This window comes from Tigriopus californicus, chromosome 1 (assembly GCF_007210705.1).
Source record: "Tigriopus californicus strain San Diego chromosome 1, Tcal_SD_v2.1, whole genome shotgun sequence".
In the NCBI taxonomy this organism is placed as follows: Eukaryota; Metazoa; Arthropoda; class Copepoda; order Harpacticoida; family Harpacticidae; genus Tigriopus; species Tigriopus californicus.
The window spans coordinates 1,900,262-1,926,946 of NC_081440.1; the positions used below are offsets into that span (position 1 = coordinate 1,900,262).

General features: G+C 41.3%; 1 protein-coding gene across 5 annotated transcripts; it reads right to left on the minus strand.

Annotated features, from left to right (window-relative positions):
• Window positions 1-131: 131 nt before the first annotated feature.
• Window positions 132-26,497, minus strand: LOC131886801 (signal transducer and activator of transcription 5B-like). Of its 5 annotated transcripts, none has more exons than XM_059235217.1 (15): window positions 26,325-26,496; window positions 25,301-25,931; window positions 16,886-17,304; window positions 5,383-5,472; window positions 4,935-5,118; window positions 4,765-4,859; window positions 4,481-4,659; window positions 3,833-3,994; window positions 3,448-3,609; window positions 2,798-3,038; window positions 2,270-2,661; window positions 1,982-2,106; window positions 1,676-1,913; window positions 802-1,083; window positions 132-624 (listed from the first exon to the last, which is right to left on the minus strand). In XM_059235217.1, the coding sequence occupies exons 2-15, from the start codon at window positions 25,392-25,394 to the stop codon at window positions 486-488; spliced, it is 2,802 nt and encodes a 933-aa protein (XP_059091200.1). In that variant the 5' UTR covers window positions 25,395-25,931; window positions 26,325-26,496; the 3' UTR covers window positions 132-485. The 5 variants fall into 5 exon arrangements, with proteins under 5 accessions (XP_059091200.1, XP_059091192.1, XP_059091209.1 ...); XM_059235209.1 differs by having other exon boundaries at window positions 25,301-26,235; XM_059235226.1 differs by having other exon boundaries at window positions 484-624; window positions 789-1,083; window positions 25,301-26,235; window positions 26,325-26,497.
• Window positions 26,498-26,685: the final 188 nt, after the last annotated feature.

Below are 26,685 nucleotides of genomic sequence, written 5' to 3' on the forward strand. Positions count from 1 at the left end.
GCGGTAGCTTCTTGACGGGAAAAAAAGAATAACTCTCTTCAGTTGTAACCAAACCAATAGGATCAGGAAATAAGTAATCCCGAACTATTCGGCGATCATAAGATAATACAGATTGACGGACACGCAAATGGTCGATGAATGCTGGACACCTTTTATTACCGGATCATTGAATTCATATTTAAAACAAACAACAAAGAGGTTCTTACAAGGACAACAAAATGTACAAAAATTGTAATCAGGCATTTCATTTCGGAGTGAAGGAATATAAATGCTGGCATAAAAGTAAATGAGGGCAAGAGGGCTAGCTTAAGATCCCAATTCTTTCAGGGAGGGTTCGATTCATCCCAAAGGAACATTCATAGAAGTCAGTAATGATAAGGACATCGATTGTATCAAGAGAAAGGGACAGGGGCATCATAGCGTCTACTTTATGCAATTCCATAAAAATTCTGGCTAGAATGAATACATGAGCACAAATTGGAATTCTATGTGGTCGTACTCTCCACATGGTGTGCCTGTGAATCGCAAGGAATGTGTTGTTGTTGTTGCTGTTGTTGTTGCATTTGTTGGTGATGTTTGGCCAGAATTATGGAATGTCGAGACTGGCAATGGTCTCCACGTGGTCTGAAAAAGACACACTTGTGTGGTCAGCCACTCTCAAAGACAATGCTAGATACGGAAATTAGATCATCTAAATGTGCTCAACGAGGTATCTTGCGTAAAAGAAAATTTACGAACTGTCCACATTTCTCAAATCTTTAAAGTAGCATTTTGAGTTAGCACATTACCTTAGGTTCTTACCCGAAGGGTCCATCCTCGAGTTTGATGGCGGTGCCAGAATCTGTACTTGAAGAACTGTGTTGCGGTTGAAGCACAGGGTTCCTGGATTTACCTGGAATTCCTCCGGGAACAGGGTGACTGCGGTTTGTGCTGTTGCTGACCATTGCTGTAGATGAAGACGAAAGTGGAGATTGTGGGGTTTCACAAAAATTCGAAGATATCGAGTGTTGGTGGGATGGAAGAGGGGTTCTGGGTGTGCTCGGAGGAGGCACACTATCCGTAATCGGATTGTTGAAGAATGGTCTGAAACGTTTTTTGAAATCTGTGACGCGAGAGAGAGAATAGAACACCACAATTAGTACAAATACAACAACGAACACGACGTCACATTGCTTTTAAAGTCTTCAGGGCTAACATAATTTGGCTCTTCAAAATCCTGTCTAAAATAGGTAGAGTATATTTACTTTATGTAATCAACGGCTAGCTCTGAAGACGAGGAAATTAACAAACGCACAATAATGTTCCCTTCCGCAGAAGAAATCACAATTGAGATGATTATAAAATAGGTTAGAGAAAGATAGGAAATATGAAGAAAAGCAAAAGAAGACCATCTCACCTCAGAAGTCTAGGATGACGAGGATTGCCAAACAGTAGAGGAACAATCAACAACAGCAAGAGGATGGGGATCATGCTTTCTTTAAGAAAATAAATCATCAGAATGAGGAAAATGCATCACCAGATAAAAAGAACAAAAACTCAGGTATTTTCAGTGAAGCCTGGTAGATATTTGAATCAGTACATACTTCAATACAACACACCACTGTCAAACGCACCATAGAGAGAGAGAGAGAGATCTACTCGGATTGATGCTAAAAAAAGTTTTAAATTGGCTTACCCTTGGATGACGTTGACCAGATGGTGAGGAACATAACCATTCCTAGGATTTCTTTGGGGCATGGACTCATGCTGATTGTTGTAGTACTTGCCAAAGGCCACATCTTTGGGTATATTTGGGTAGAGATAAAGCATTTGGACACTATCGGATATTCGGTCAGGTAAGGAGCGAATAAGGAGGTCTTTCCGGGTATACGGCATCAACATGGCTACTTCGCGTTGTCCAGTTTTATCGTCCACTAGCCGAATACACACAGATAACACTCATCGTTGATTTTTCAACCAATGTTAAACGAACAAAGCTTACCTGTGATCCAAGCAACCGTCACTCCACCGAGTTCCGAATCCGAGAAGCGAATAATAAAGGTACCATTTTCACTTTTGTGGAGGTATTCCTCAGCCTCCTGACGGGATATAAATCCCAATAGCGCCCTAATACGAGGATAGGGTTATTAGTGTCATAAATTTAAGGGTAGGTTCAAAATTTAACCATACATATTTGACTAGTATAACATTTTCACTTGTGGAAAGTATTTGTGAAACAAAAATTGCCTCGAGTCACGCAACCTTTGAAATATTTTCGTCACCACCTTACCCGTCAATCCAAAGACCTCTCAAGTCCTCTTTGGTGAGTTTCATGACTGCATGGAACCAATCCCAAAACGTGAAGCTCCGATCTGGCAGGGGTTCCTTGCAGAATTGCGACCAGCTCATCATGGCATTGGAAAAGTCGTGATGGTAACCCTGACTGCGAAACGCTTTACTGGCGAGAAAGCGAAGGTTGTCTTCGCTTAAGCCTCGACCACAGGAGGCCTTGAACTTCATGTTTAAAGTATTGGCCAGTTGACCCCAAGGAACCTTATCCGGCACCAAGAAGGGCTGCCGACCCCATTCAGCAAAGGCGTTGTCCCACAAAATCGTAGCCCACGCATGCGGCTCCTGGTTTCCATGAACAATTACCACCACAGGTAAGGACGGAGCCAGGACCTAAACATGATAAAGCAAACCAGTTTTGCCTAGATTGACTTAGTAATTCGTGGCCTGAGGCTAGCGAGAAATGCAGAGCATCATATTTTTTCGTATTTTCTAATCATGCATCATCATTGGTTCTGAAATCGCTTACCTGATAGTTGCAAGAGAACTCATTGTTGCCTATGGTGAATTCAGACCAGAAGAGAAGAGAAAATTTCTCATCCATGACGGATTCCGTGCCTTTCTTCTCGGCACGTTTGATCTTTCGCAGACTCATGTTTCGAAAGCTGACCGATAACTGACCAGTGGCTTGATGGTATTCCATTGTTTGCTTGTTGTTGAGAATCTCACCAGAGGAGAACTGGGACCGAGACTTCGGGTTAGGGCCCATTCTGAAATAATTCAATCGCATTTTGAGGGTAAGGTCGAATTTCACTCCAGGGGCTTATCCATTCCGAAGAAGTTGGCTTCTCTAGAAAGCTCTAGATTTAGCAATTGTTCGAATTCCAGATACGTATCATGCTCATTTCCGATTGATCCCCCCCCCCTCTTTTTGGTTCCAATGAACAAAATTTTCAAAACTTTTTCATTATTGTTCAGGAAGGATTCAAATAGTGCAAGGCTAACGTGTCCCGCAGAAAAATCAAGATCTTTTCCCAAGACAAAGAAAAGCAAAAGGCCTTTAGAATAAATGGGACGGCAAGAAAATTTGCAACAAGGATAGCAACTGATGGCATATTCTTTGATTGGATATCTATTTCAAGGCCAAGAAGATGGCACAAATGAAGAAGAATGTCTTACCTTAGTAAAGAATTGGCCTGTGCTTCACTGATGATGCTGACACTAACAGTCGGGGGATTGATGTGGACCTTTAATTTGGTACCAACAAGTAAGCGGACTGTGGCGGAAAACCGAGTATTTGTTTTCAACACCTGTGGAGGCTGCTTTTCTATCACGAAAGAGCTGAAAGGAAAAGGCCAGGGAACAATTAAAACCAGTCGTCAACCCCGCAGGAAATGAAAGTACAAGAAATGAGAGCTGGATCAACTTTCATTGCAGAAACGGATATTTTCATTCGATTGAGGTGCCCTTTCGCTTCTTGAAAGTTGGCACAGATTCTCTTGAATCGTGAAGATTTGAAAAACTATTGATTAAATTCCAAGAATGAAAGAGGGCATCCAGTCACCTTTTAACTAATGTATCTAAGAGTTGGGTATATCCCTCGCTGAGCTCAGGCAACAGGACCATGGGGACCTCATGGCTGGGCATGTTGAGACTCTCCTGGATTATTTCTAATCTTCGGACGTGACTTCGATTGAGCCAGATGATCTCGGCGCACTCCTCGCACCTGCAATGAAAAAATTGGGTTACAGGGCTTTTCTTCATTTCGATGGAAATTCCATATTTCGAGACAAAATATCTTGTTTCTGAAGAAATAATGGTGCAAGGATTTTACTTTCACGATGATTAAGCTCAAAGCTCTCGTCAGGTACGTGTTTTTATTCATCAAGGATAAAACAGTCTTGTCAGGTGACATTTAGAGAGCAAAAAAGGAGCTTTGTTTCCATCGTTTCCCTACCTTGTATCTGTTCCTTGAGGGGATTGGATTCCTCGAATCTCGGATTAAAAAAAGGGAGGAGGGATATTTCAAACAAGAAAATGTCATTTTTGAAAGAGCGGATCATTTTGTAAATAAAACCCGTCAAGTCTCACACCCGCAACAAATTTGAAAGAGATAAAAACGTCTATAAGTCGAACATTGTACAACATATGCACTCAACTCTACCCGTGATTTAATTTTCTCATGAATCTTTGCCGACAAAACCGCACATACCAATTTTGGATCTGGTCGATGTTGTTGGCAAATGGGGCGCCATTCCCCGATAACTGTTGGTCCCTTTTCCACTTGCTCAGTTCCAGCTCCAGGATCCGATACTGGAGATCCTTCAGCTGTTTCGTCATTTCCAGGTGACTGTTCATCAGGGTTGAGATCTTGACTTTCAGAGTATTAAACTGGAAATAAAACCCGGATCAAAACATGTTTGAGCATCAATAGAGACAAAAAAAGCCTAAAGTAACAATGAGAAAGTACTTTCAAAAATGCCCATATTAACTCACACTCTGTCGTAGGTCCTCTGCAAATCGATCTTTCCACTCTTGGAACTTGGAATATTCATGACTGGCTTCGTTGTGTTGACCGCTCTCCAATTGAACTGGAACCAAATCAACATGATGAGGGAAGTCCGCGAACCCACGTTTTAGCGGTGTCATGTTAATGTAACACAAACCTGTCATTTGATGATGTTTATAATAGTTCAAGGAATGCGTCTCCTGGATGTGAGCGGTCTTGTTCGTTTCGGCCGAGCATTCATCCGTACTCTTTTTAAGGGCGACCAATTGCTGTTGGATCCGGTAAGCAGCCTCTGATGTGCTTTGACTAACACCTGGCGGCGAGGAACAGTCTTGGTTCATCTAATGAAAGGAGTGAATTGGTTGGTCATTCATGGGAAAAGATCAAAATAAGTTGAGCTTAAGATAGGAACGAGAGATTTGTTATGAAACTTGTTCGTAGTTTATTTTCCATGGTCTTGGGGTCTATTCATCTACCTGCATTATTTTGTTACTTAAAAGGATAGAACCTCATTGAGATTTGGCGGCTGGTTTTAGTGGTTTTACTTCAGTTTGAATGATAACGAGGCTACTTGGGGAGCTCCAATTACTCGGAGCTTAACTTACCAGATCTGCTTTTTGAATGATGTCCATTTCTTGGCGCAAACAATGCTGAACAATATGATAAAGGTCCAAGGGATTATGAGCGTAACGTGTCTGAAAGAGAATGAAAGAGAGAAATTGGATCATTAAATGTGAAGATCTGACCTCATCTCATCAATTGGTCCCTAATCCGCTCACTCTTTGGCCCGCTCAAGGAGTTGTTCCACGGAATCATTACTCAATGATTGGACCAAAATACTGAGCAAAATATCCTCGTCCAAGACAATTTGGAAAGGGTACAATCACAATTCATTGGCGAACCAATCAAGCCCAAAACAGTGCTTTGATAATTGGTCAAACATCCAAAAATAATGAATGCTTCGAAGGGACAAATCCGTGGCATGATTCAATTAAAGCTGTAAATCCGACGTAACAAGAGAAATGTCAACTTAATCTGAGAGAAATCACCATTTCTGCACGTCACAAAGCCGATTCAGTTGGGAAAACCCTCCAAAATTGAAAATGATTCAGGCTTGCTACGAATTGTCTAGTCAATTGCACGTTTATGAAACGCCCCATCAAACGAAGACAACAATTAGTAACACTTGATGGCATTAAGTGATGCATTGTATCATTGAAGCATAAACTGATTCTCTTGGATTTTGCCTTGTAAAGTGCTGAACAAGTTCGATGAAAATTACTTTTTTTTTTTTCATTTTCACATAAGAACAATCTACGAGAAGAACGAGAAAAGAAAAACTCAAAACCCATTCCTATGTTGCAGAAGATTGAATCCTCCTAATACTTGAAAGCAATCGAACACCAATTACAATAGCTGTTTGCTTTTCCATGGTTCTGAATGAAGTAAATTCTAGGTCCTAAGAATCAGAATGGTGCTAAAATCCCGTTAAGGGCATTTAGAGAAACCTAAACAACTCATTTTGTCACCCACGAGTAGTGATTGCAACGTCCCATGAATTCAAACTTCGTGGCATGTGATTGTTTAAGCCTTTGACTTGAAATCTTCATAGAATACATTGTCAGTTGAATGCTCACGCAACCAAGACCTACCGCATCAAGGGTCATTACTCATTACACGATCCAAGCTTTTTTGGATTTCCAGGCGCAATATACGATATGAGTCAAATAAAGATATTGCATTCAAATTTCATTTTATACACAGGGAACCTTTCTTTCAAGATAAACAAACATGACAATGATCTGGCATGGTCACTGTGGACCCAATGTGGATATCAATTGTGCCCAATGTTGCACCAAACTTGGCTTTTCAAAACATGCCCCAATCCATTGGCAGATGGCGACAGATTATGAAATGCATGACGAGGAACAGGAAAAATATTGCATTATTGCAATATGAGGAAAAGGAAGAGGGTTAGCGAAAACCGGTTTCTGTCAAAGCTTTGACTTCACACACTTCAACAGACACCTCGGACTATTGCCGACCAAAATGTGCATTATATGTTTTATGTCCTAAAAAAAGTTTATTTGCATATTAAGAAAAGTTCGGGTTTTTGTTGCACACTTCTATTGTTATTTTGACTTTGGACGAAACCAAAACAATTGCAGTTTTTACGACAAATTGAAAATTCTAGTTGAGTGTCTGAAAATGCAGGGTAAAAAAAACAAGGCAAACCCTTCCTCAAATGGTATGAGCTCAAATCTCGTGGTCGAAAGTTCACGTTTTAGGGGAGGAGATCTGGCTAGTGCACTCTCCAAGTGAAAGAGAAGTTCGCACTTTGATTCTCCTCCCCAACCTTTCTTAACAAGGCTTTTAAATGCTAACAACATCCAGAGACAAAGAACCGACCTGGCACTGAACAATGATATAGCTTATTTGAAGAATTGGATGTGATGGCACGTTGTGTTTGCAGGCAAGGCTCACATCTGATCATGTCAGAAAAAAATCAATGAGTTGGCTTCAGACTGGGCTTTTGACAAGTTCAACTTGTGGGTATAGAAGTGAGAGCATTTTCTTGATTTTGAGCACATATGCTAGTGTCTGAGCATGTCTTTTGGGATGTTTTGACCAATTGTTATGCGTATTTTAGGTTTTAGCTCATATTTGTTTCCACATATTGACTAGCCTTTATGCATATTTTCTGTCACAGAATAGACATTTTTCTACATATTTTGGCCGTCTCTATTGACGAAGCCACCTTGAAAACGTCCGTACTAGTGGTGCAAGTCTGAACTCGAGTTTCTTACTCTAATTTGGGAAATGGTCCAGGCTCGTCATGATTTGCCCGTTTCAATTGGATTTCTAGCTTCATCATTTGATTTCCGATCGTTAAATATATTCATCTGCCATCAACCCAAGTTTGATTCAGAAAAGAGTTTAAACAACAAACTCTTGACCTCATTTTCCCCGAAAAGATTCGGTTTCAAATCGATGTTTGGAACCAGATCATAGGTTCCACTTTTTATACCAACGATATTGACTCGCAATTCATGTTCACGCCTAATTTTTTTGAAGACAGTCAACGCACTAGTACCAAGATAATGGTCTAATAATAGAAAAGCTCAATTTGGTTGATATTATCGTCTTATTCAATTAGCCAGACACAAGGATTGCAGCTGATTCTTTCCAAGCTCCATGTGCAAATTTTCATGGAGAAGCACTTTTTCTAATTCGGCACAGAGCGTTTTCATCTTAAGTTCATAAAACTAAGCATATCAAATTATGTTGCATTGAGGTAAAGAAAATCTCAAGATTGTGTTGTGAGCGAATTCATAGCCTATTATTAGAGTATTCTTGCTCAAAAACATACTAATGAGCCAATTCCATCCAAAGTTTGGAGTTCATTGATTGTTTGATCTTCTCATTGTGCTGTGATTATTAAGCCATGAGAGCACGTGCTTTCACCGAACGTAATCCTTCTTGTGGCCTGTCCTCCCTTTATCTCCATTCGGGTCTCTCAATGCAAAGTCCAGAAGCGATTCTGAAAATATCTACCAATCCCCTTTCCCACAATCAGCTTATGCTAATGAGACCGAGGGGATTGACCGCTCAAGATCAAATATATAGTATTGGACCGCAAAAGTCTCCAATTATAAAATGAATAGGTAAATGTCGTTGTCGAGTAATTCATGCCTTCACGCCGACTTTGACCCCATAAATGCATTGATTAGTTGCCTTAGGAAGTACATCAAGTAAGACCTTATATATGTGAGACTTGACAGGATATCAGGACCGAAAAAAAACCGTTCATTGAAGCACCGACATGCGATCCTCGGGGAGTTTTTGTTGGCCGTACAACAAATTCAATAAATAGGGAAAACCACAAAAACGGCAACGACAAAAACGAGAACAAAGGAGATAAGGACACAAAAAGATTTGAGAATTCAATCTGTTCTTTCATCTCCGGCTGAAAGACGAAGTGATCAGGGAACATTTTCAGCGGGAAAGTTTACACCACGCCAAGCTTGGATTGTTATAAAGAGAGGAAGAAAAGCCAATTTCCAACGTGGTTAAAAATGTACATCATTCTTGAATAAGATTGGAACTTTGGATGGGACGAACAAGTATCTTCTGTATATACGAGTAGATTAGAAGCAGGGCCCTTGAATAGAAACTCAAGAGCGAATGCCAACGAATGCAAGGCAGTCAGGGCCACCTCTAAAAATTGCGTGACGAGCTTCAAAGTGCACTCGATTCTGGCGATTTGGAAATTCTTTCTTGGGAATCGGCCCGAGTGAATATTTCTGAAGGATGCACTCCGTCCGCTTACGAGGAAAAGCAACCATTTTCCGAGTAAGAAATGCTTCTCAACGCCGTTTGCAATGAAGAAAACCGGTGATTTCGAGATCCATCATGAAACCGCCCAACTTCATTTGTTTTCGCTCGCACACAGATGTGAAAGCGTGACAGTCAGTCCAATGTGGCAATTATGAATGCGAAACCGTCCTATGTAAATAATGCATACCATGAGTTTGAGACTTCATCGAAGAAGGCTCGTTGACGACTACGAGCTGAAAGCCAATAATGCTCAATTGGAGATCAAATTATCTTGTTCTTAACGCGGGGATATAAAGTTCTCTTTATGAGAGAACATATTTCATATACGAGTACGTACTGCGTATGCATCCTTGCTTTTTATCATGAATGTAAAGCAATAAAATATATTAATAAGTAAGCCGCAAAAAGAATACGAAAGACTTGTCCTTCTTGGGTCCTTGGTTTTAATCGTCTTCTTCGCCAATGCAGCTCAGTATTGCATAATGATGCCGTAGCATTCAAGCGAAAAATTCCGATCAAAAACCTTCTTATCTTTGTCGAGTTGTTCACTTGTTATAACATGCCTCTATATAGAATTCCCACGCATCATTAGACAGGATGCCTTAAGCATCAAAACCGTAAAAATGTATTTGTTTCCATTTACATCATTTTCCTTATTCATTTGTCTCTTGTAAGTATATTGTATGCATCTAAATGAGTAGGGTCCCATTCAACAAATTATCTAGTTTGTGCACTCTGTTTTGTTGGAACATATCAAATCGTACTCTAAAAAAACGTATCTTCAAATCCAAACAAAGAGCTCAGTTGTCCCAATGCAAGCTTTTATGAAATAATAACCAAGGATGAATCACATACAAACTTAGAAACAAATCAAATCCTGATGACAAAAAGTTGATTAGAGCGCTCAAGTTAAAGTTCGTGTTAAAAGGCGCACCACCTCACCTTCAATATTTCACGTGCATTGATTGCTCTATAAAACGGCTCTAAAATACACGGTCAAACACTTCGTAAAAAGATATCAAAGATGATCGTATCTCTAATCATTTTTTATCCAGATACCTGATCGAGAGATTACCAATACCACGCGTTTTAGGGAAAGGTCATTTTCATCTCAAAATGCATCTACGAAACAAGCGCTCCATATCGATTTACGGCAATCCTTCTTCCTAAGACAAAACAAATCATTTTGACATGATACCGTCAAGTATTCAATCTGTCAAACGACTCAAATTGAAGAAATATCGTTTCATCCTCCTTGATTTAAATTAGAAAAAACGTACCCCTAGCCGAACGTCATTGGATATTCAACATCAAAACGCGGCTCTCGGCATCAAGGTTTGCAAATTATGGGATCGGGCCAAGATGCTCTCAAGAATCGTGGCGTCATGGGGCCGTCGTTCTTCCACCAGAATTTTGGTCACGATCCACACGTTTTTCCCCCCGCTTTACCTTCAGAGACCGACCGCTCCTCCCTTTCATTATTAATGTTGTAAGCTCGAGGTTTTTTTTGACCAACATCCTGTCGACCCTGGGTGCGGTTCAGAATGTGACTTTTTGTGCCTTTCGTCGGTGTTTGTGACTCTCAATTATGCCAAAAAAGATTACTACTTATTTCACTCTGGACTTGGGCATACCATTCAAGCCAATTCAGGGCCCGTGAACTTGAGCTAGAACATATCATTGAATGTTTTCGATGGAACCACGTGTTAAGATATTTTGTGAATATTCCCTATAGGCAAAGCGAAATACGAGCAATATTGGATTTTTTCTGCTTCAATACAGAATTGAGCTCGACTTGTGATGAGCCTGGTATCGTTTTTACCATTGAACCGGTGAGCACATTCATGTTTGGCTCTCGAGGAGTGAAGTAGTTGTTTTATCATGCAATCCTGTCGTCTTGTAGTAGGTACATTACTTATTTTTTTTCTGACGAGGGTCCAGCCATTCGTCTGTCTGTCTGTCCGTCCCCTTCGTTCGTTCTTCTTTACCCCCTCTTTGTAATCATCATGCACCATAAAAATCTAAACCCGGCTCATTTTTTGAGCTGAGGTAAATTGGAGATGATCAAGCTTGGCTTTGGGTGCGTCAACCTTCAATCAGAAGAGGTTGGGTTCGTGATCACACTCGAGCATTCGCTGCAGTACTGTGAGCCACGCAAGGGAAACACGATTGTGTCAAGCCCGACCACCGCCTCGGAATGATTAGACCATCGATTTTTGTCAGTGCTTTGTTGGCTCCTGAGCTTTAATTAAGCCATCCTGTGCTCCCATTTCGCACTGTTTCTCGGGTTGTTGTAATATTCAAGTTTTGTCATTCATGACATGAGAACAAACGGAAAGACAAAGAAGAAGATTTCCTTGGTTGGTTGCTCTCCGGGCTTGAAGCTTGCTCAACCACCCTTCATGGCTTCATTGTGTGTTCTGTATATAGACGATGCACACACACACCTGAGGTGCTCGTCCTAGGTACCAATTCAGGACAGCCTATTGGTGGCCGCCCTGTAGACCTTTCGTGCCGAAAGAATGAACGGAAAAAATAATTCGTCGAAAAATGCATCCACTTCTTGGAGGTACCGGACCAAGTTCCGCAATTCTCGCTCAACTCGAGGCCGAAAGCCGAAGCTCGCTACCGAATGATTCCCCGACCAACAGCACACGTGCAATATTTGGAAGCGAGATCGAATTTCCCATACTACTAATATCGAGGCTCCTGGCCCACGTGTGTGAACATGAATGATTTCATATTCCGTCGCAGGCCTTGGCTGGAATTCAAAAGTACAATCCTTGAAGTGTTGATAGAATGCATTTGGCGGGCAAAGAAGAAAAGTTAAGAATGAAATTCATGCATCAAACCATGCCAAGGTTTGATTTATATTAGTGATGAAATCTCTGCCAAATGGCACTCTTTCAGGCTTAAATTTTAAAGTCGCAAAAGTGTAAGGGTTTGCCGTAAATCAAAGGTGGAAGATCAGACGATTCATAGCTTTAAAAAGTGCAGTTTTCTAATCTGGTCTTCAGCCACAACAGGAACGCTAGCACGTACGTTGGTCGGGATTGGGGATGGTGCAGTTTTCATTTGGTAAATAAAAAAGGGGAGGGGACATCACGACGAGTCCGGAGAAGAACTTAGAAATGCGGTGGAAGCGGGCTAAGGCACCAACAATGCCGTCCCCTCCGTGAGGTGGCTTGAAATAGAAAAAAGGGGAAGGCGTTTCTGCAATTTTTGGCAAATTATGGCCTATCAAAAAACTTCTGCTTCGAGACGGACGGACTCGCTCGCTCGGCATTGGACATGATGAGGAAGATAAAAAGCCGAGGAGAGTGATACGGAGAGAGAGAGAGATAGACACACTTTATAATGGGGTAACTAAATCGCTCTCACCTAACGCTTGATGTGTGGTTGAGGTACAAAGGAAACTTTAAAATAGAGTTTACTCCCTCCTCTTCCTACTCGCCCTTCGCCGTGCCTGTATTGACTTTGGTGAAACAGTCCAATGTTTTATAGAAGAAAATGTAACGTGGTCGACAAGGCGAGAGAAGGACTGAAAGAGGCCATAAATCGGTGGCCAAACCATCATGAGTAGTCATTTGGCCAGATTGATTCGTAGAAGTTTACATTTGCCATTTGCAACAATCATGAGGTGTAGCACCAAAGCCAGGCAGGCAAAGATCAATAATGAGCCCTCTTGGTTATCATAATAAAAGTGCTTCATCCTTTAGCGAGGAATCTCGGATGGAGTTAAAAATACCACCGAAGATCGAGAGGGGAGGAGGAGGCAGTCAGTTTAAATGTCCCGCCATTTCATGTCCCAAATAGAATGTTAGTGACTCGGAGGAATACTCAGCTTGGTCGACAAGGATGAATAATCATCGTGTTTCCCGAGAACTCTCAAACCTTCATTCTCCAACAGGTTCAAATGGACTCAAATGCTTGGAGAAAAAAAAACATTCATCATCGAAGGTTTTCCCTCATTTTTCTTATCAATTTCCTAACCTTTTGTGTTCGTGGAAGGGCTTCTTCATCAAGACGCCGTTAATAATTTGCAAAAATGCTCTCTGATTGGCAGATTTACTCGCCATTCCAAGTGGGACGTCCTCCCTTGAAAAAGCCTCGGGATTCGCGGATTCGCAAACCCAAAAAATCGATACTTTCTGGCACGAACTCGCCTCGCTCACCTCGCCAACCAACCAACCATCCAGCTTGGTCTTCTGGCTCGCCTTGACTTGCTATGAAAATGGAACGAATGGAACCAACACCCGACCACAAGCCTAGCCGATCTATCTGACTTTCCTTTTGTTTTGGAACCCTTTGGGAAACTCGCCGAGCCCCCCCTTTTCCCTTCTCCTCTTCTGTTCCCACTAGTGCCATCATTCCCTTCTTCCATTCGTGAATTGAAGTAGCGAAGTAGCGGAGTCGTGTAATGTCTCGTACGTCGGGATCAAAATAAACCACCATTTCGAAAATAAATAGCCTAAAGACCTTCAGAACAAGTGCAGTACAAGGTATATTCAACGTGGTAAAAGTTCAAGTGAATTAAACCGAAAACATTTTTAAAAGCTTTCGAGAGGATGAAATGGTTATTACTTTATTTCCAAGAAAGACGGTTTTTTGAATTGGTATGTTACAAGGGCTCTCTATTTGATTTCGTTGGCCAGATCAAACAACAGTTTGAGTATTGTCAAATTTTTGGTCATGTGCAAAAGTTGATAGATTTGTCAACTGGAATTAGAGCCACTTGATCAAAAATACGGAAAGAACGTTTACTTTCTTACCATTCCAACACCTTTTGTTTTACGCATTGAGTTAGGTTCACAATATCAAGCATTCAGTTCAATCTTATTAGATCAAATCACAAGATAACGCCGTTTTTTAACAAGGCAGAGTTTCGAGTCCAAAGAAGATTGCTTGGAAAATTAAACATATTGCAATTGAGAGCACTCAATTATGAACTTTCGGACTTCTTCATTTTTGTACAATAGTTACAAAGCTGCACAATTTGACGACTACAAACAAGCAACCGCTTGAAAGCGTCAAAAATACTTCAACTCTTTTAGATATAAGGTGCAAAGCAAAATAATATTTGACATTGACGTATCATCTTGCGAAGATTGTATTTCATTTAATTACTGATCTGTAACAGATCGGCAAAACAAAAACACACGAAAGGGTCATTTGACGTATTTTTCCGCTTAGCTCTCTCGACTACGACTTACAATCACCATCTCTTACAAAATGTTACCAACTTCAGTATGCATTAGGCTAGCCATTGAAAGTCCTTATCAGTTTTGAAAATTGCTCTCACCACGCCTGCCATAATTTAGCATATTTGATTGGCCTCTTCTATGAAAAATTGGATACATTCAGCCCCTACAGAAATACCTTCGAAATGGAGGGCTGATGAATCTGCTCGCTAGCAGAGTGCAGGGAGGTTCTTCCTGAGCCAATCAAGTGGCATAATTGTTCCAGGAAGTCCCATCTAAGTCATGAGTTTGCCTGTGTTAATTACCAAACACTGAAATGATGGAAACCAAGCGTCTTTCCCATCCTCTTGAACTTCTGGCTTCCTCTCATAAGAGTTGACTGTTATGTTGAAGAATGGCTCATCAACTCGAAAAAGGTGTCTCATGGTACAGCTTGTGCTCACGTAGCTTGCAAACCCCTTTGTTGAATTATCTTGATGAGAAAGGCCCCCAGTTATTGAATTCTTCGGATGGGCATCAGAGCAACAACGTGTGGAACAACCGTGGGATCCGTGAGCTATTTCTCTCAATGAACCCACCAGAATTTCAGGGTTGCGATTTCACCGCTCTTCTTGTTTTCCTCATCAGTCACATTCCCCAACGTCACGATGGAGGATGAACGAAAGAAGAATGGCGAGTGAACCTCACCAGAAATGAGTTTGGATTTCCAGAAAATCTCGATACAAACCTCGGATCATGCTTCCTCGAATCCGGAAACGTGAGCATTCAGCATTCTTGTCGATTTTTTCATCTGTCCGAATGTTACTTGTTTTCCAAGTTGTTTTGTGCTCACTCTGGCAAGCCTTGATCAATGAATTCGTTCTCAAGCAGTTCAGTTGGCCAGTGTCGCCATGACAGCGCTCAATAACGAAGCGTATTTGGACGTCATTCTCAGGTAGTCCACCTCACGGAGAGACGAATTCTCTTAATTTACGTCCTATAGAGACGCAAAAGAAGACTTGTAGTACATACACGAGAGGGAATCCATTTTCCGACAACCTCAAAGCTTTTTACGAGAAAATACCCCCGATTAAAGGGAAAAGCAGATTGCGGTGACGGACAAACAAGCAGTTAAATGACGTGGAATCGCTATAGGTTTTCTTCTCGTCAGATTACTCCACAAACTTGAAAGGAGAGAGTGGGGAGCAAGCGGGGAAAGACTGCACTGCGTTCACCAGTCCTCAGACCACAAAGACGGATATTCAATTTGCTGATTCCCTTTCAATTGGCAGTCCTTTCAAGAGGGATTTATTTGTACCCGAGGCTTTTCTTGAGCAAATGTTTTTAACACTCAATCCCTCCATATTTGTCCTTCTACAATCTACAGCCAAAAGTTTCCTCCAAGCATGACATGTTTCTGTTTTAGAATATGGTACATCTGGTCCTGTCGTTCAGGGTCGTGGAGTAGTTATATAGTAGAAGTAATAGTAGTAGTTGTAGGATTAAGAGGAAGTGGCAGTCAAATGTTTTTAGGAGCATAACATAATCCCGAACACCCAAATAATTCCCAGAATTCACGTGAACCAAATGACAAGTTCCGCGTGGAAACCCAGACAAGAGTAAGAAGCAAAGAGCATCTTGATTGTCGCCTGGTTTTTTGGACGTTCCTTGAATAGGAATCCTTTTTTCTTGTAAAAGCAATTACGTCCAATTAATGCAATAGAAAAATTGTGTTTCTCCTCCTTTCTAAAAGCACGAGCAGGTTCAAAGAGCAAAAGGGTTTGATCACCGCATCGAGAGATCAGACAAGTGTCAAAACGGAACCTGGAGAGGGGAAAACCCCTTTGCTTCTGGGTACTTCAATTGATCCAGGAAATCACATATTTCTTACTTGAGCTCCAGTTAGTTCAGCAGGTTTGCAAAAGGTCAAGCAAGTCCAAAGATGTTACAGTACGAATGTAGCAGGAATGAGAGAGTACTCGTATTGGGAAAGCAAAAAGAAGTAGAGCCTGTACAGCTTTCTGAGAAGTTAGGTATCTACTAAAAAAGAGTAAGTTTTCAAAGGTATCCATGACCTTTGCGCCAACCCAGGTTTTAAGGTCAACTCTAGTTATCATAGTCGCAACAAGGTGCGTTTGGAGAGCATCTTTAAGCCCCCGAGGATCAATACTTGTTGAAATTATAAAGTCCTTCTGTCTTTCTTCTTGGGCTCCTCCATTTGTTTGATTTCTTTGCTTCGATTGTCTGTAGGGAATACGAGGGCGTTGGAGCGTTGCTAATCATTTGGCAAATTTCAAGTCAGACTTGAAAAATGATAACCACATTTTCAGATGAAACCTATTTTCCATGCCAAGTCAAATCTGGTAGCTCTAACCCATTGGTGGACCAGATATAAAGTGAATAAAAATATGGGAAAAAATCATCCATTTAGTACCATAGAGGATTTTGGTCCTAAAAACGGTTAATGAGTCATAAAAAACAATTCCTTTCATTCATGGTAAGGAAGCAACCCAATAACTATGGGTAACAACACTGTTTTACACACGGAACATATCATAAGACTCAATCCAACGCTGCTGAAATCATTTACCTTGAAATGTTCCACAATGTGTTCCAATTTCTGTTTGTGATGATAATCCAGACACTCCGCGGCTTTGATTTGAAGTTGTTGGACCATGGTTTGGACCATGATCCTGGCATGTTCCTCATATTGGGGATTGGATGTGTCCAATTCCTCGTTGAAGGCCGTTGTCTCGATCCAGCCGGCCAAGGCATGCCGGGCCTCAACGGGAAAATGGTCACCATATATTCCTTGGAGTTGTCGGGTGATTTCCAAAGGAAGGTGTTGGCTCTTGGCCCATAAAAGGGCATTCAAAGGCCCACCACTCCCGCCCACGTGCAACCCAGTGCTCAGACCTCCGTGTAATAGAGCTGCGTTGGCAGGAACGTCCGAAGGAGACATGGCCACAGCTCCACCCGAAGACATGGATGAACTGGGATTGGGAGAGTCTGAAAGGAACCAAACAAACAGATTTCATTAACACTAAGAAGGGTTTCTCAAGCGGCTTTCGTGATTTTTTTTATAAAGTTTATTCAATCTTTAGCGTCTAGCTTGTGGTCCAATGGAAGATTTTAATGGACAATTAAAGAAAGTGAATTGTTTTATGAGTAAATGCTTGAATTTTGTCCAGCTTTTCTGTGAGCCAAACTAATGAGTAAGTTCGGTCAGCGCTTAGTACTTTCTTGCTCGTTCCGTTTACATTTGATGGACCAAAACATTACTGCAATACAATTCTCGTCTTGAACTGCTGGGATTCCAATCCCGGTAGCGGTAAGGAAGTCCGCAAAAAAAAATGTATGTGTGCTAGTTACATTGCATAATAACCCCCCCCCCCTCAAACCGCCCCTGGTGCTTCTGTCGACATCCTCTTGTATCATTTTGGGAATAAATTGTTGAAGTGATGAAAAATCCTGTATTTCTTTAACCCTTTCTGATCGATTTCCATTTGAACTTTATGAAAAACTCATTGCTCTCCATGGCATCCTTAATAAGCTATCTTCCTCAAAATCGACATGCTCTGTACGGTTACTGCAATTAATTACACAAGTCTCAAGGGATTAAGACCGTAACTGCAATTAACTTCATTTATGTAAATCATTAGACAAGCTTACACTCAGTGTCAGCAATGGGAGATTCATTGGCTCATAACTAATTTCATCCCGATGATCATGAATCTCCTCGTGAACATTTGTGATGCAAGTTAACGAAAATAGGTCTCGCACTGGAGAGATAATTGGGTAATAACCTCTTTTAATAGCTAATCCAGAAATGTTTGGCTCAGACGCGATCAAGGTAATACAGAGCCCACAGAGCCCATCAAGGCCGCCGTCATGGCCATCTTTGGTTCAGCCAAAACCGTCCCTGAATTCCTTTCTTGGTCGGCCTTTGTGCAGTTTCTCTCTCCAAACGTACGTACATAGAGGGTTCAACACGGTGCATGCACCTAAGCCAAGGGAGTGAATGTACGTATCAAAGGTGGCGAACGACATTGCTAGGGTGAACAAGACACACTCACACACTCACATAACCTCTTTCTTTGCCAAGAATACAAAGGTGATTCCAAGAATTCACCTCATTTAGAAGTTGACAGGGAGATGAGACGGCAAGTTTTCCACCCCAACACCAGTGATGATACCACCAAGGCGTCCCAAGGCGTCCACTACGAGAGCATGGTTTCCTTAGTCAAACTCTTTAGATTGATCGCGGACCAGGCTCGCATTTGCAACACGACGACACAGAAAGGCTCTTTTTTGCCTCCTTGTCTGTCGTCTATACTGAGACTCTTACACTCCTGTACGTATTGCTAGAGAAAACTCAAGAAGACACTCGTTTGTCACTCATTACATGGTCGCTATGAACAGGTGAGCTAGAGGCCGACGACGGCTCTTCATCACTTTTTTATTCAAATATTAGGCCTAGGCCGTCAAAATGAGAAATGGCTGGGTTATTGCGAGGACTAGATAACTTACATGGTTTAGGTGATATGTCTCACGAACGTTTTCTGCCGGGAAATGTCAAATGAGAAAACTTTTCTTGCCTGATAAGACTTTTTTGCACCAAATGAAGAAGGACTGAAAATATTCATCACGATAGCGACTCAATAACTGATTTGCTATTCTAATCCAATTTACTTTGGCGGCAAACGCCCTGACATGAATGGCTATTTTTGAAGTGTTTTTTTGGCCTCAAATATCCAATTCAGTATGTCAGACAAAGGAAAAGCGCTGAAGTTTTTGTTCATTTCCTGGGAACGTATCTAAAGATTAACATTTAGTACAGTTAAACTTATTAAAACTCTATCACGAAAAAGTATATATCCCCTCTCCTGTCAAAGAAGACTGGTTGTCATTGTAAAAAGCAAAGCGAACAACCTCGTAAGTGATCACCAAATTTATTGCTCTCGTTTTCCAAAGTTTTTTTTGCAAACATCCATGGACGTGCAAAAACTGCCTTTTTGCTGACTGCAAACCGGCCACCTCCAGCCTAATAGCACTCATTTTTGCAACCTGTACGACCCCCCTCAACTGCCTAAAAACCATCTGCAACGTTCACTTCTTACCTGACTGGTTCGGTTCATTTTTATGGTTCTGCTCCGTCCCCAAGACTCAAGAGGAGACCGAGGGGGTTCGTCAAGGGATTGCTCTACGACCACGTTCATTGGTGGACAAGCCATTTATTGAGACTTTTTTCGAGGAGCTACCTTTTAGCCCGGGGAAAAAGTGCACTTCTTGGCCAAAAGCAGGGCGAGAATGGCGTTTGAAGTCCCAAATATCAAGGGGAAACTAGATGAAGTGCCAAAGCACATTTTGATGAGAACATGACCGATTTATGTTGATCAACAGCCGTACTTATGTTTGACTAATAAAGTAAGGCTGATGCAATGGTGTTTTAGGAAGAACATTATGAAAGGGAGGGGAAGAAACTTGCGTATCAATCAAACTGGAACTCTACGAGTCAGTAAAGAAGCAAGAGCTCGAGTTCATGGAATTCTGTCTGGGACAAAGCAAGCCCAGACAATCCAAACGATTGCTACGAATGCATGCGATCTTGAAGCTCCAAGGCAACAAACAGTATGGCTTATGGCTTCCCTAAACCGATCGCAATGGGAGCTTACAAAACTGCTATAACGAATTGTGTTTAAGCCCATATTAATTACATGTCATGATGGGTACACTCCCTAAACGTTGTCCAGCTGACTTTATCTCAAATTGTTTTCTGAACTCTTTTACGACCCGTTGGTCATTTTGAAAAGGTTCCATGAATAAGCTTTCAACTCACGCGATGCCCTACCGTCAAATGTTACATATGTAGATGAAACATACGAGCTAGAGTGTACATTACAAACGAATCGTTACTAGCACCTAAAATATATGCGCGTACTAATTCAACCCTACACGTTGAATAGAAATGTAACGAATTCAGAGAGACATGTTTCGCAAAAAAAGATCATATATCTTTTGATTTAGTGGCAACAAATATCGAGGTGAAGTTTTATTTTAAGGAAAAAATATGCTCTGGTCACGATTACGAATCATGGATCAATGTCCACATGACATAACGAGGACTTCTGAGAAGTGATCAATGCGTAATTTATGTCCATTATATTTTTGCCCAATTTTCAAACCCGCATCACGAAACATCTTCAACATTGAGAGCGACAACGATCAACAAAAGAGCAAGACAGGAGATCATCTCACCAAACATACACAATCACAGTGATGACAAAGTAATTGTAGAAAAAGTACCCTCAACACACACTGGAATAGCATTGCTACTCAAAATCACGTAATGACAACTCATGCCTGCCCGTTTTCCCCTTCAGTCCTCTAGAGTTCTCTCTATCTTGATATGACGATCTGATTGGAATTGGCTTTAATCACAAGGTGGGGGAATGCCACTTTTTCCCCCTCTGTCTTGCGTATATATATTACGAGTTGGTAAGCCTCTTTTCATCTGAGAACAAGCCCATAATAATCTACTTCAGACATGCAGTTAATACGCTCGGTAATCTACCTCAAAGCCTGTCCTAACTGATCAATGAAATGATGGCGGTTCCAATCTCGCTACGCAAAGGAGCCCATATTTTGCCCACCTTTTCCAGAAAAACACACCAGAAAGACACAAAGGTCCTTCATCGGCTCCAATCCTGACAACGAACTTAGAAAAATGATAATTGAGAATCAAACAGAACAACTGTACATAGCATTTGATTGCATCAACACATCACATGCGTTTTGAAGCACATATTCCTGGTGTGAAATTGATGTTGAAGCCCTTCTACAATGTAGAAGGGAAATTTTAGCTTTAATAGGGCAAGGCACCTGAATACAAATCCATACTCAATTAATACATTTTTGAGACTGGAAAAGGATCAAATTTGAAATATCTTTGGCACAAAATAATCAAATCAGTTTTGAAAAGCAATGGTGTGTAAGGTATGTACTGTACGTATGATCACGGACTTCTTAAAACATGGACTGTGGATGGGTTTCTCGCCCAATCGGTAAGCCTTGGGTCAGAGCAACTGTGAGTCCTTTTTCATATTAGATTCGCAAAATAGGACATTTAGATCGTTGCAACTAAAGGCAAGTCACTTTTGTAACGTTTAATTGTTATGTGATTCGTCCCGAATTTTGTCGCTAAAAGCGTACGCAACTGACAGAGGGGAAGCTGAAGATTCAAGTTTCTGAAGTCATTACGTGACTACATAACTTTCATTACCTTTCCTGAGTTCTCAAAGCCAGACTTCGGGCGTCAATTTTGGTCAAATCAATTCATTTGGTAAGATTTGTGATCATATTAGGAGCTAATTTTGGATAAAATGAATGGTTTTTGGGGGCACACTTTTCACTCAACGCTCGTGCAAGTCAAATTTGGCTTTGTTGATATGACAGGATGTATCCAAAATTTGCCAAGCAATGTCAAATCATTAAGGCTTATGGATGGGTTCTGCCAAGTGAGAAAAACGGCTCTTCTTTAAGTTGGAAGAGATTTATATATTTTCAACAAAAAATAGGCAGCGAATACTTTCTGGAAAATGGACTTCCTTTTTAGGACAATGTGCATTTATTAAAAAGATATGTCATACTCTTACCATTTTTTGCGTCACACAATACTGAATCAGATTTCAACAAGTTCACGTAAACAACAGAAGAAAAAATTCGAACTGTCAGCTGACACATATGCTTGCTTATTGGGTGGGTCCACCTCAAAAACATTGTTGGAAGTCTAATCTTTCGAAAATCTTCGACTTTATTTCGAAATACCTCTTTCTGATCTAACCTATTTTCAAATACTCTGTGCTATATTTCATACCATTGACGAAGAAAATAACAATTCAGACATTTTGCCACGAAAAGTTAATGGTTTCAGATTTTCTATTCGTCACCCTCGGCAAAGGTCAAAGACCTTTGATTCACTCAATTGACCTTAACAACTCCATTTCAAACAAACGTAGGTGAAACGAAGAAATCATAAGGAAGGGCAGGAGGCCCTTCTCCGAATCTCGAGGACTGGTTTGGCTCCATGGCGTCTTTTACAAATACGTTAACAAGTCAATGCTCCTTTCACTTTCTATTCAAAAGGCGCAAATCCATTCCCAGCAACGAGCGACGTTCAGCAGGTGGCGGCCGTGTTTTCCCAGTAAATCCTTGACCTAGAGTCCGTTCCCGGATCGTGGAATTGCTTGAATCTTGGGAAGAATTCTTTGAATTTCCCTTACGTAATTGACGAGTTCCTACTAGTGAGCTGCCTTCGTACACGTACTACTGGCTACGACCCTAGAGAGGAGCAAGCAAAAGAATGAAAGCTGAGCACTATGAGTTGAGATGATAATGAGAAGATGAAGTTGATGTGACCATTGAAGCAATAACCCACCAAGTAGAGGGGGAAATCCACTCGAGGGAAAAGGTGGAGGAGGGGGAAGAAGCAAAGCAAGGGGCATCAACTAGTGTTTTGAGGCAAATCTACCTGACAAGAGGTAGAGAGAGGTAGAAAGAAAGTAGAGAGCAATATTAGTAGGGTTTCGTTCTCAACAGAGATGAATTAATGGGTACTTGGAAGATCTGCCGTGTTGTTGAGGCACTTTTGTTTTTCTCAATTTGAAACGAGTATCAAGGAGCCTTTTCCCTTTTTTGGATTTTGAGCTTAATGTTCAACATGAATTCAAGGAAGAGTTGAGTGAGGAAAACTAAGCAAAGCAATAATTGTAATACAGTAATACTAAACTTACAGTGTTCAGAGAAGGTACGAAAGGGTATCTGATACCGAGCGTTTTCAAATTCATGAGCTTTGTCCCAACCCGAGTTTTAGGGTCAATTCTATCGAGTGACCGTAGAAGGTTAACGTGCGTTTTGCGAGCACCTTCAAGTCCTCGAGAATCCAGGCTAGTTCGAACAATGAAGTCCACATCTCTTCTTTCTCGGGCTCCTTCATTGTTTAATTTGCTTCCCGCTAATATTCGTAAGTGATCATGCGTTATACACTTGTTGATCCGGTAGCATCTTTCAAGTTAGAATTTAGGACCTTTCTTTTTAAGTTTCCAGTTTAACCTTACATACAAGGGTTAGCGCGGTCTACAACTCAAACTCGTTGGCTGACCAAATAAATGTAGAGCTTCACTCTTAATAAATTGACTATTTATAATCTGTCATTTTAAAAGTAGCGGGATTATATTCTTCAGTAACGGTTAGCAAAGCTTCTGAAAAACTGAATAAAAAAAAAAAAACTAAAAAAAAACTCCTTTAAGAATTTGGAGTTTAAATACTGCCAGCAATATGATTTGTAAACGAAGAGAAAGACTATGAACTTAGGAGTTTTCAAAATTTAGATTTATCGTGATTGTTCCCTTCTGAAGCCATCAACTTTCGCAATTACTCTCTTTTCCACATCACATAAAAAGTTACAGAAATGACAAGTTAGAAGAATAGCCAAGGGTCAAAAAAATAATATTTTGATAGAATTAAAATAATATGAAAAGAACATATCAATTTAGTTTGTTGTGTACATGAGCAAAATTGGTTTTGATAAATCGGAAGAAGAAAAGCAAACAAGGAATAAAGTTTGCAGAGCTTGAGTTGCGATCTAATGCAGTTTGAGTCCGGGATAAAACTGAATTCCTCGGGCCAGATGGAACTGTAAACATAAGTTGTTGTTTTTTTTTTGTGTGTGTGGGGGGGGGGGGGGGGGGGTAAAGAAAACTAGAAAAACGAGGAAAATCTGTTACAATCTGTTAGCGAGTAATAGCTTTGGAATTGCCCAAATTTGTAGCTCGACAGAATTTTCTTATGTATAACCGATGCATGTTGAAAATTTGGGGTTGACAAATCTTTAGATCAGATAAACCCTTTAGAGGAGGTACAGGTTACAATTAAATTTATCATAATTTGAATAACTTCATAAAAAACTTTCTTTTGAAAAATAAGTTAGATTTAAGGCTTGCACCCATTCTTTGCTTATAACGTTGATCAATGAAGGACTAATAACATCCCAAAGTTAGAAGAATTCCATCCTTAAACTAACATATTCGTGGAATAAACCACAGTAGCAACAACACTGAAAGGTTAATACAAAATCTATTTGACCGTCTTCCTGAACCAACCATTGCCTTGGTATATCACGCAAATAAGTATGTTCTTTCAACCTCGGAGATATTCGATGGGTGTATTTAATTCTTGTAGCAACACCTGCGAGGCAATATGACTTACGAAAGACTCCTCTACTCATTTTTAGAGGGGTGGGTGGTGGCACAACAAATATGTAGCACGACTCTTGACGGGAGCTTTCCTCTCTTTGAAATGAGGCCATGTTTCTGGGAAACGGTGTACCTCAATAATTCGTTTGGAAAGCTCCGAAGCCATAATGAATGTAATGGTTGATCTATGGCACTTACGAAAACCCCACTACTTAAACATTCTTTCTGGTACACTCACTTAGTTAGGCATCACTACTATTCAATGGAATGAACATCTCTATTGAACACAATACACCCCATTATGAGTTACTATTACTGAGCCCTGATATAGAACAATTCGCAGGAACACCACTTGAACAAGAACACTTTGTCCACAACAAGTTTGGTCGTGTTTTCAAGTGCTTGAAATTGAAAGGTAACCTTGAAGGAATTGATTGGACACCTTGATAGTGGGGCTACTTGTGCGTAATATTGTGAGATCAGTATTCCAGAAACACAAGCGCGTGCATTGAGATCTGAGGATCTTTGATCTGACCTAAATCTGACAAGAATCGACCACGGGCTCATAGCTGAGTTTGGCTATGGGAGCCGTTACGATGCATACCCACTCTCATCAAACTCGGCGCATAGTGGAGGAGACGCACCAATCCGGCCCCGGGTGTGTTTATATTAAGACTTCGTGGAATTTCGGATAGCAATCGAAAGGATCACCAAACAGGATAAATAAGGAATTATTCCGTTGAAATTCATACCTTGATCATATTCAGTCTTGACATAGACGGAGGGATCGTTGTAGAGACACTGGTTGGGCGCATTTGGGATTCCAGTCAAATCGCTCATCTTCATCGCGTTTTGACGTTAATCCAAAATCATGGACGCAGAAAACACACTGAGCACAGATGATGGACAGTTTATGGAACCTTACAATTGAGGCAATTATTGCTGTCAAATTGTTCGGCGGGGAGTTTTCACGTGAATAGGAAACGATCTGTTATCACCATTGTCTTTTACGTTTTCTCAAGCTTTCTGGTGGAGCAAGCAAGATCTTGTTTCCCGCTTGCACACCGTTGATGTAGGCGAAACCCCCAGACTCGGGAGGGTTCTTCTTCTCGCGGATCCTCAAGAGTCGACTCTCTGCTTTTGGGAATTGTGACAATAATTCCAGGAATCAAGCCAAGTTTGACAAAGAAATGCCACTCTATTCACTCTGGTTGTCTAGGTGCTCTTCAAGGCTTCAAGAAGTCGGCCAAACGACGTGAGTGGCACAACTCCAATTCTTGAAAAATTTAGGGAACAAGGTGAGGAGAAGGAAGAAGAAGACATACAATACATAAGTCTGGCCTTGGTTCCTGGAGAAAAAGGGCCGCCAATTCAACAGGCTTCCTGTAATTCAGCAAGGGGAGATCGATTGGGTATTGATCCCCACCACTCTGTGACACCGATTCCGGGAGAAGCTCTTCACCCTCAGATCTGAAGTATGCGACTCATTAGTTGTACAATCCTGTTTGGAGAGTCTATTGATGTGATGAACTCGAGAGAGATTAGGAAATCACCATCATTCTCTGAGTGAACACCACCATGGACCGCACTCACTCACTCCCATCTACTCATGAGCTGTGTTGGGGAAACACTCAAGAGCAGATCTGGTATTTGATCGTCCGTGGTGGGGTTCCTCCTCGGTTCCTCTCTTCCATCCAGCCATGTAACAAGGGGGAAAAATGTAAAATGTGCCGGGATCCAGACTCCACAGCCTGAAAAACAGTCACACATACTCACCATCCATGCACCTGGAGCGAGGAAGCGAGCGCTTGACTGTGAGGAGTCTCAAGAATCAGGATTATGTGCAATAACGTGTCTCCTCAGAAGTTCAGACCGAGTTTTGGCGGCGAGGCGCTCTTTTTCGCTCCGTTCTCCCCCGAGGTTCGCTCGATCCGGTTCTTCGTTCTCTCCTTCTCTCCCTTTATTGTGTTTGCTCGTGAGCGGAGCGGGCAAAACTGACAGTGTCGCCACGAGCGGAATTCACTCTTTCGCCAAGTTCGAGGAAGAACCGCTGACCCGTCTGCAGCGCCGAGAATGTGCACGTCTATTTTCAGGACCAAGAGCCAGGAGCCTATACGAACTAGTTCCTGAGAGCGTG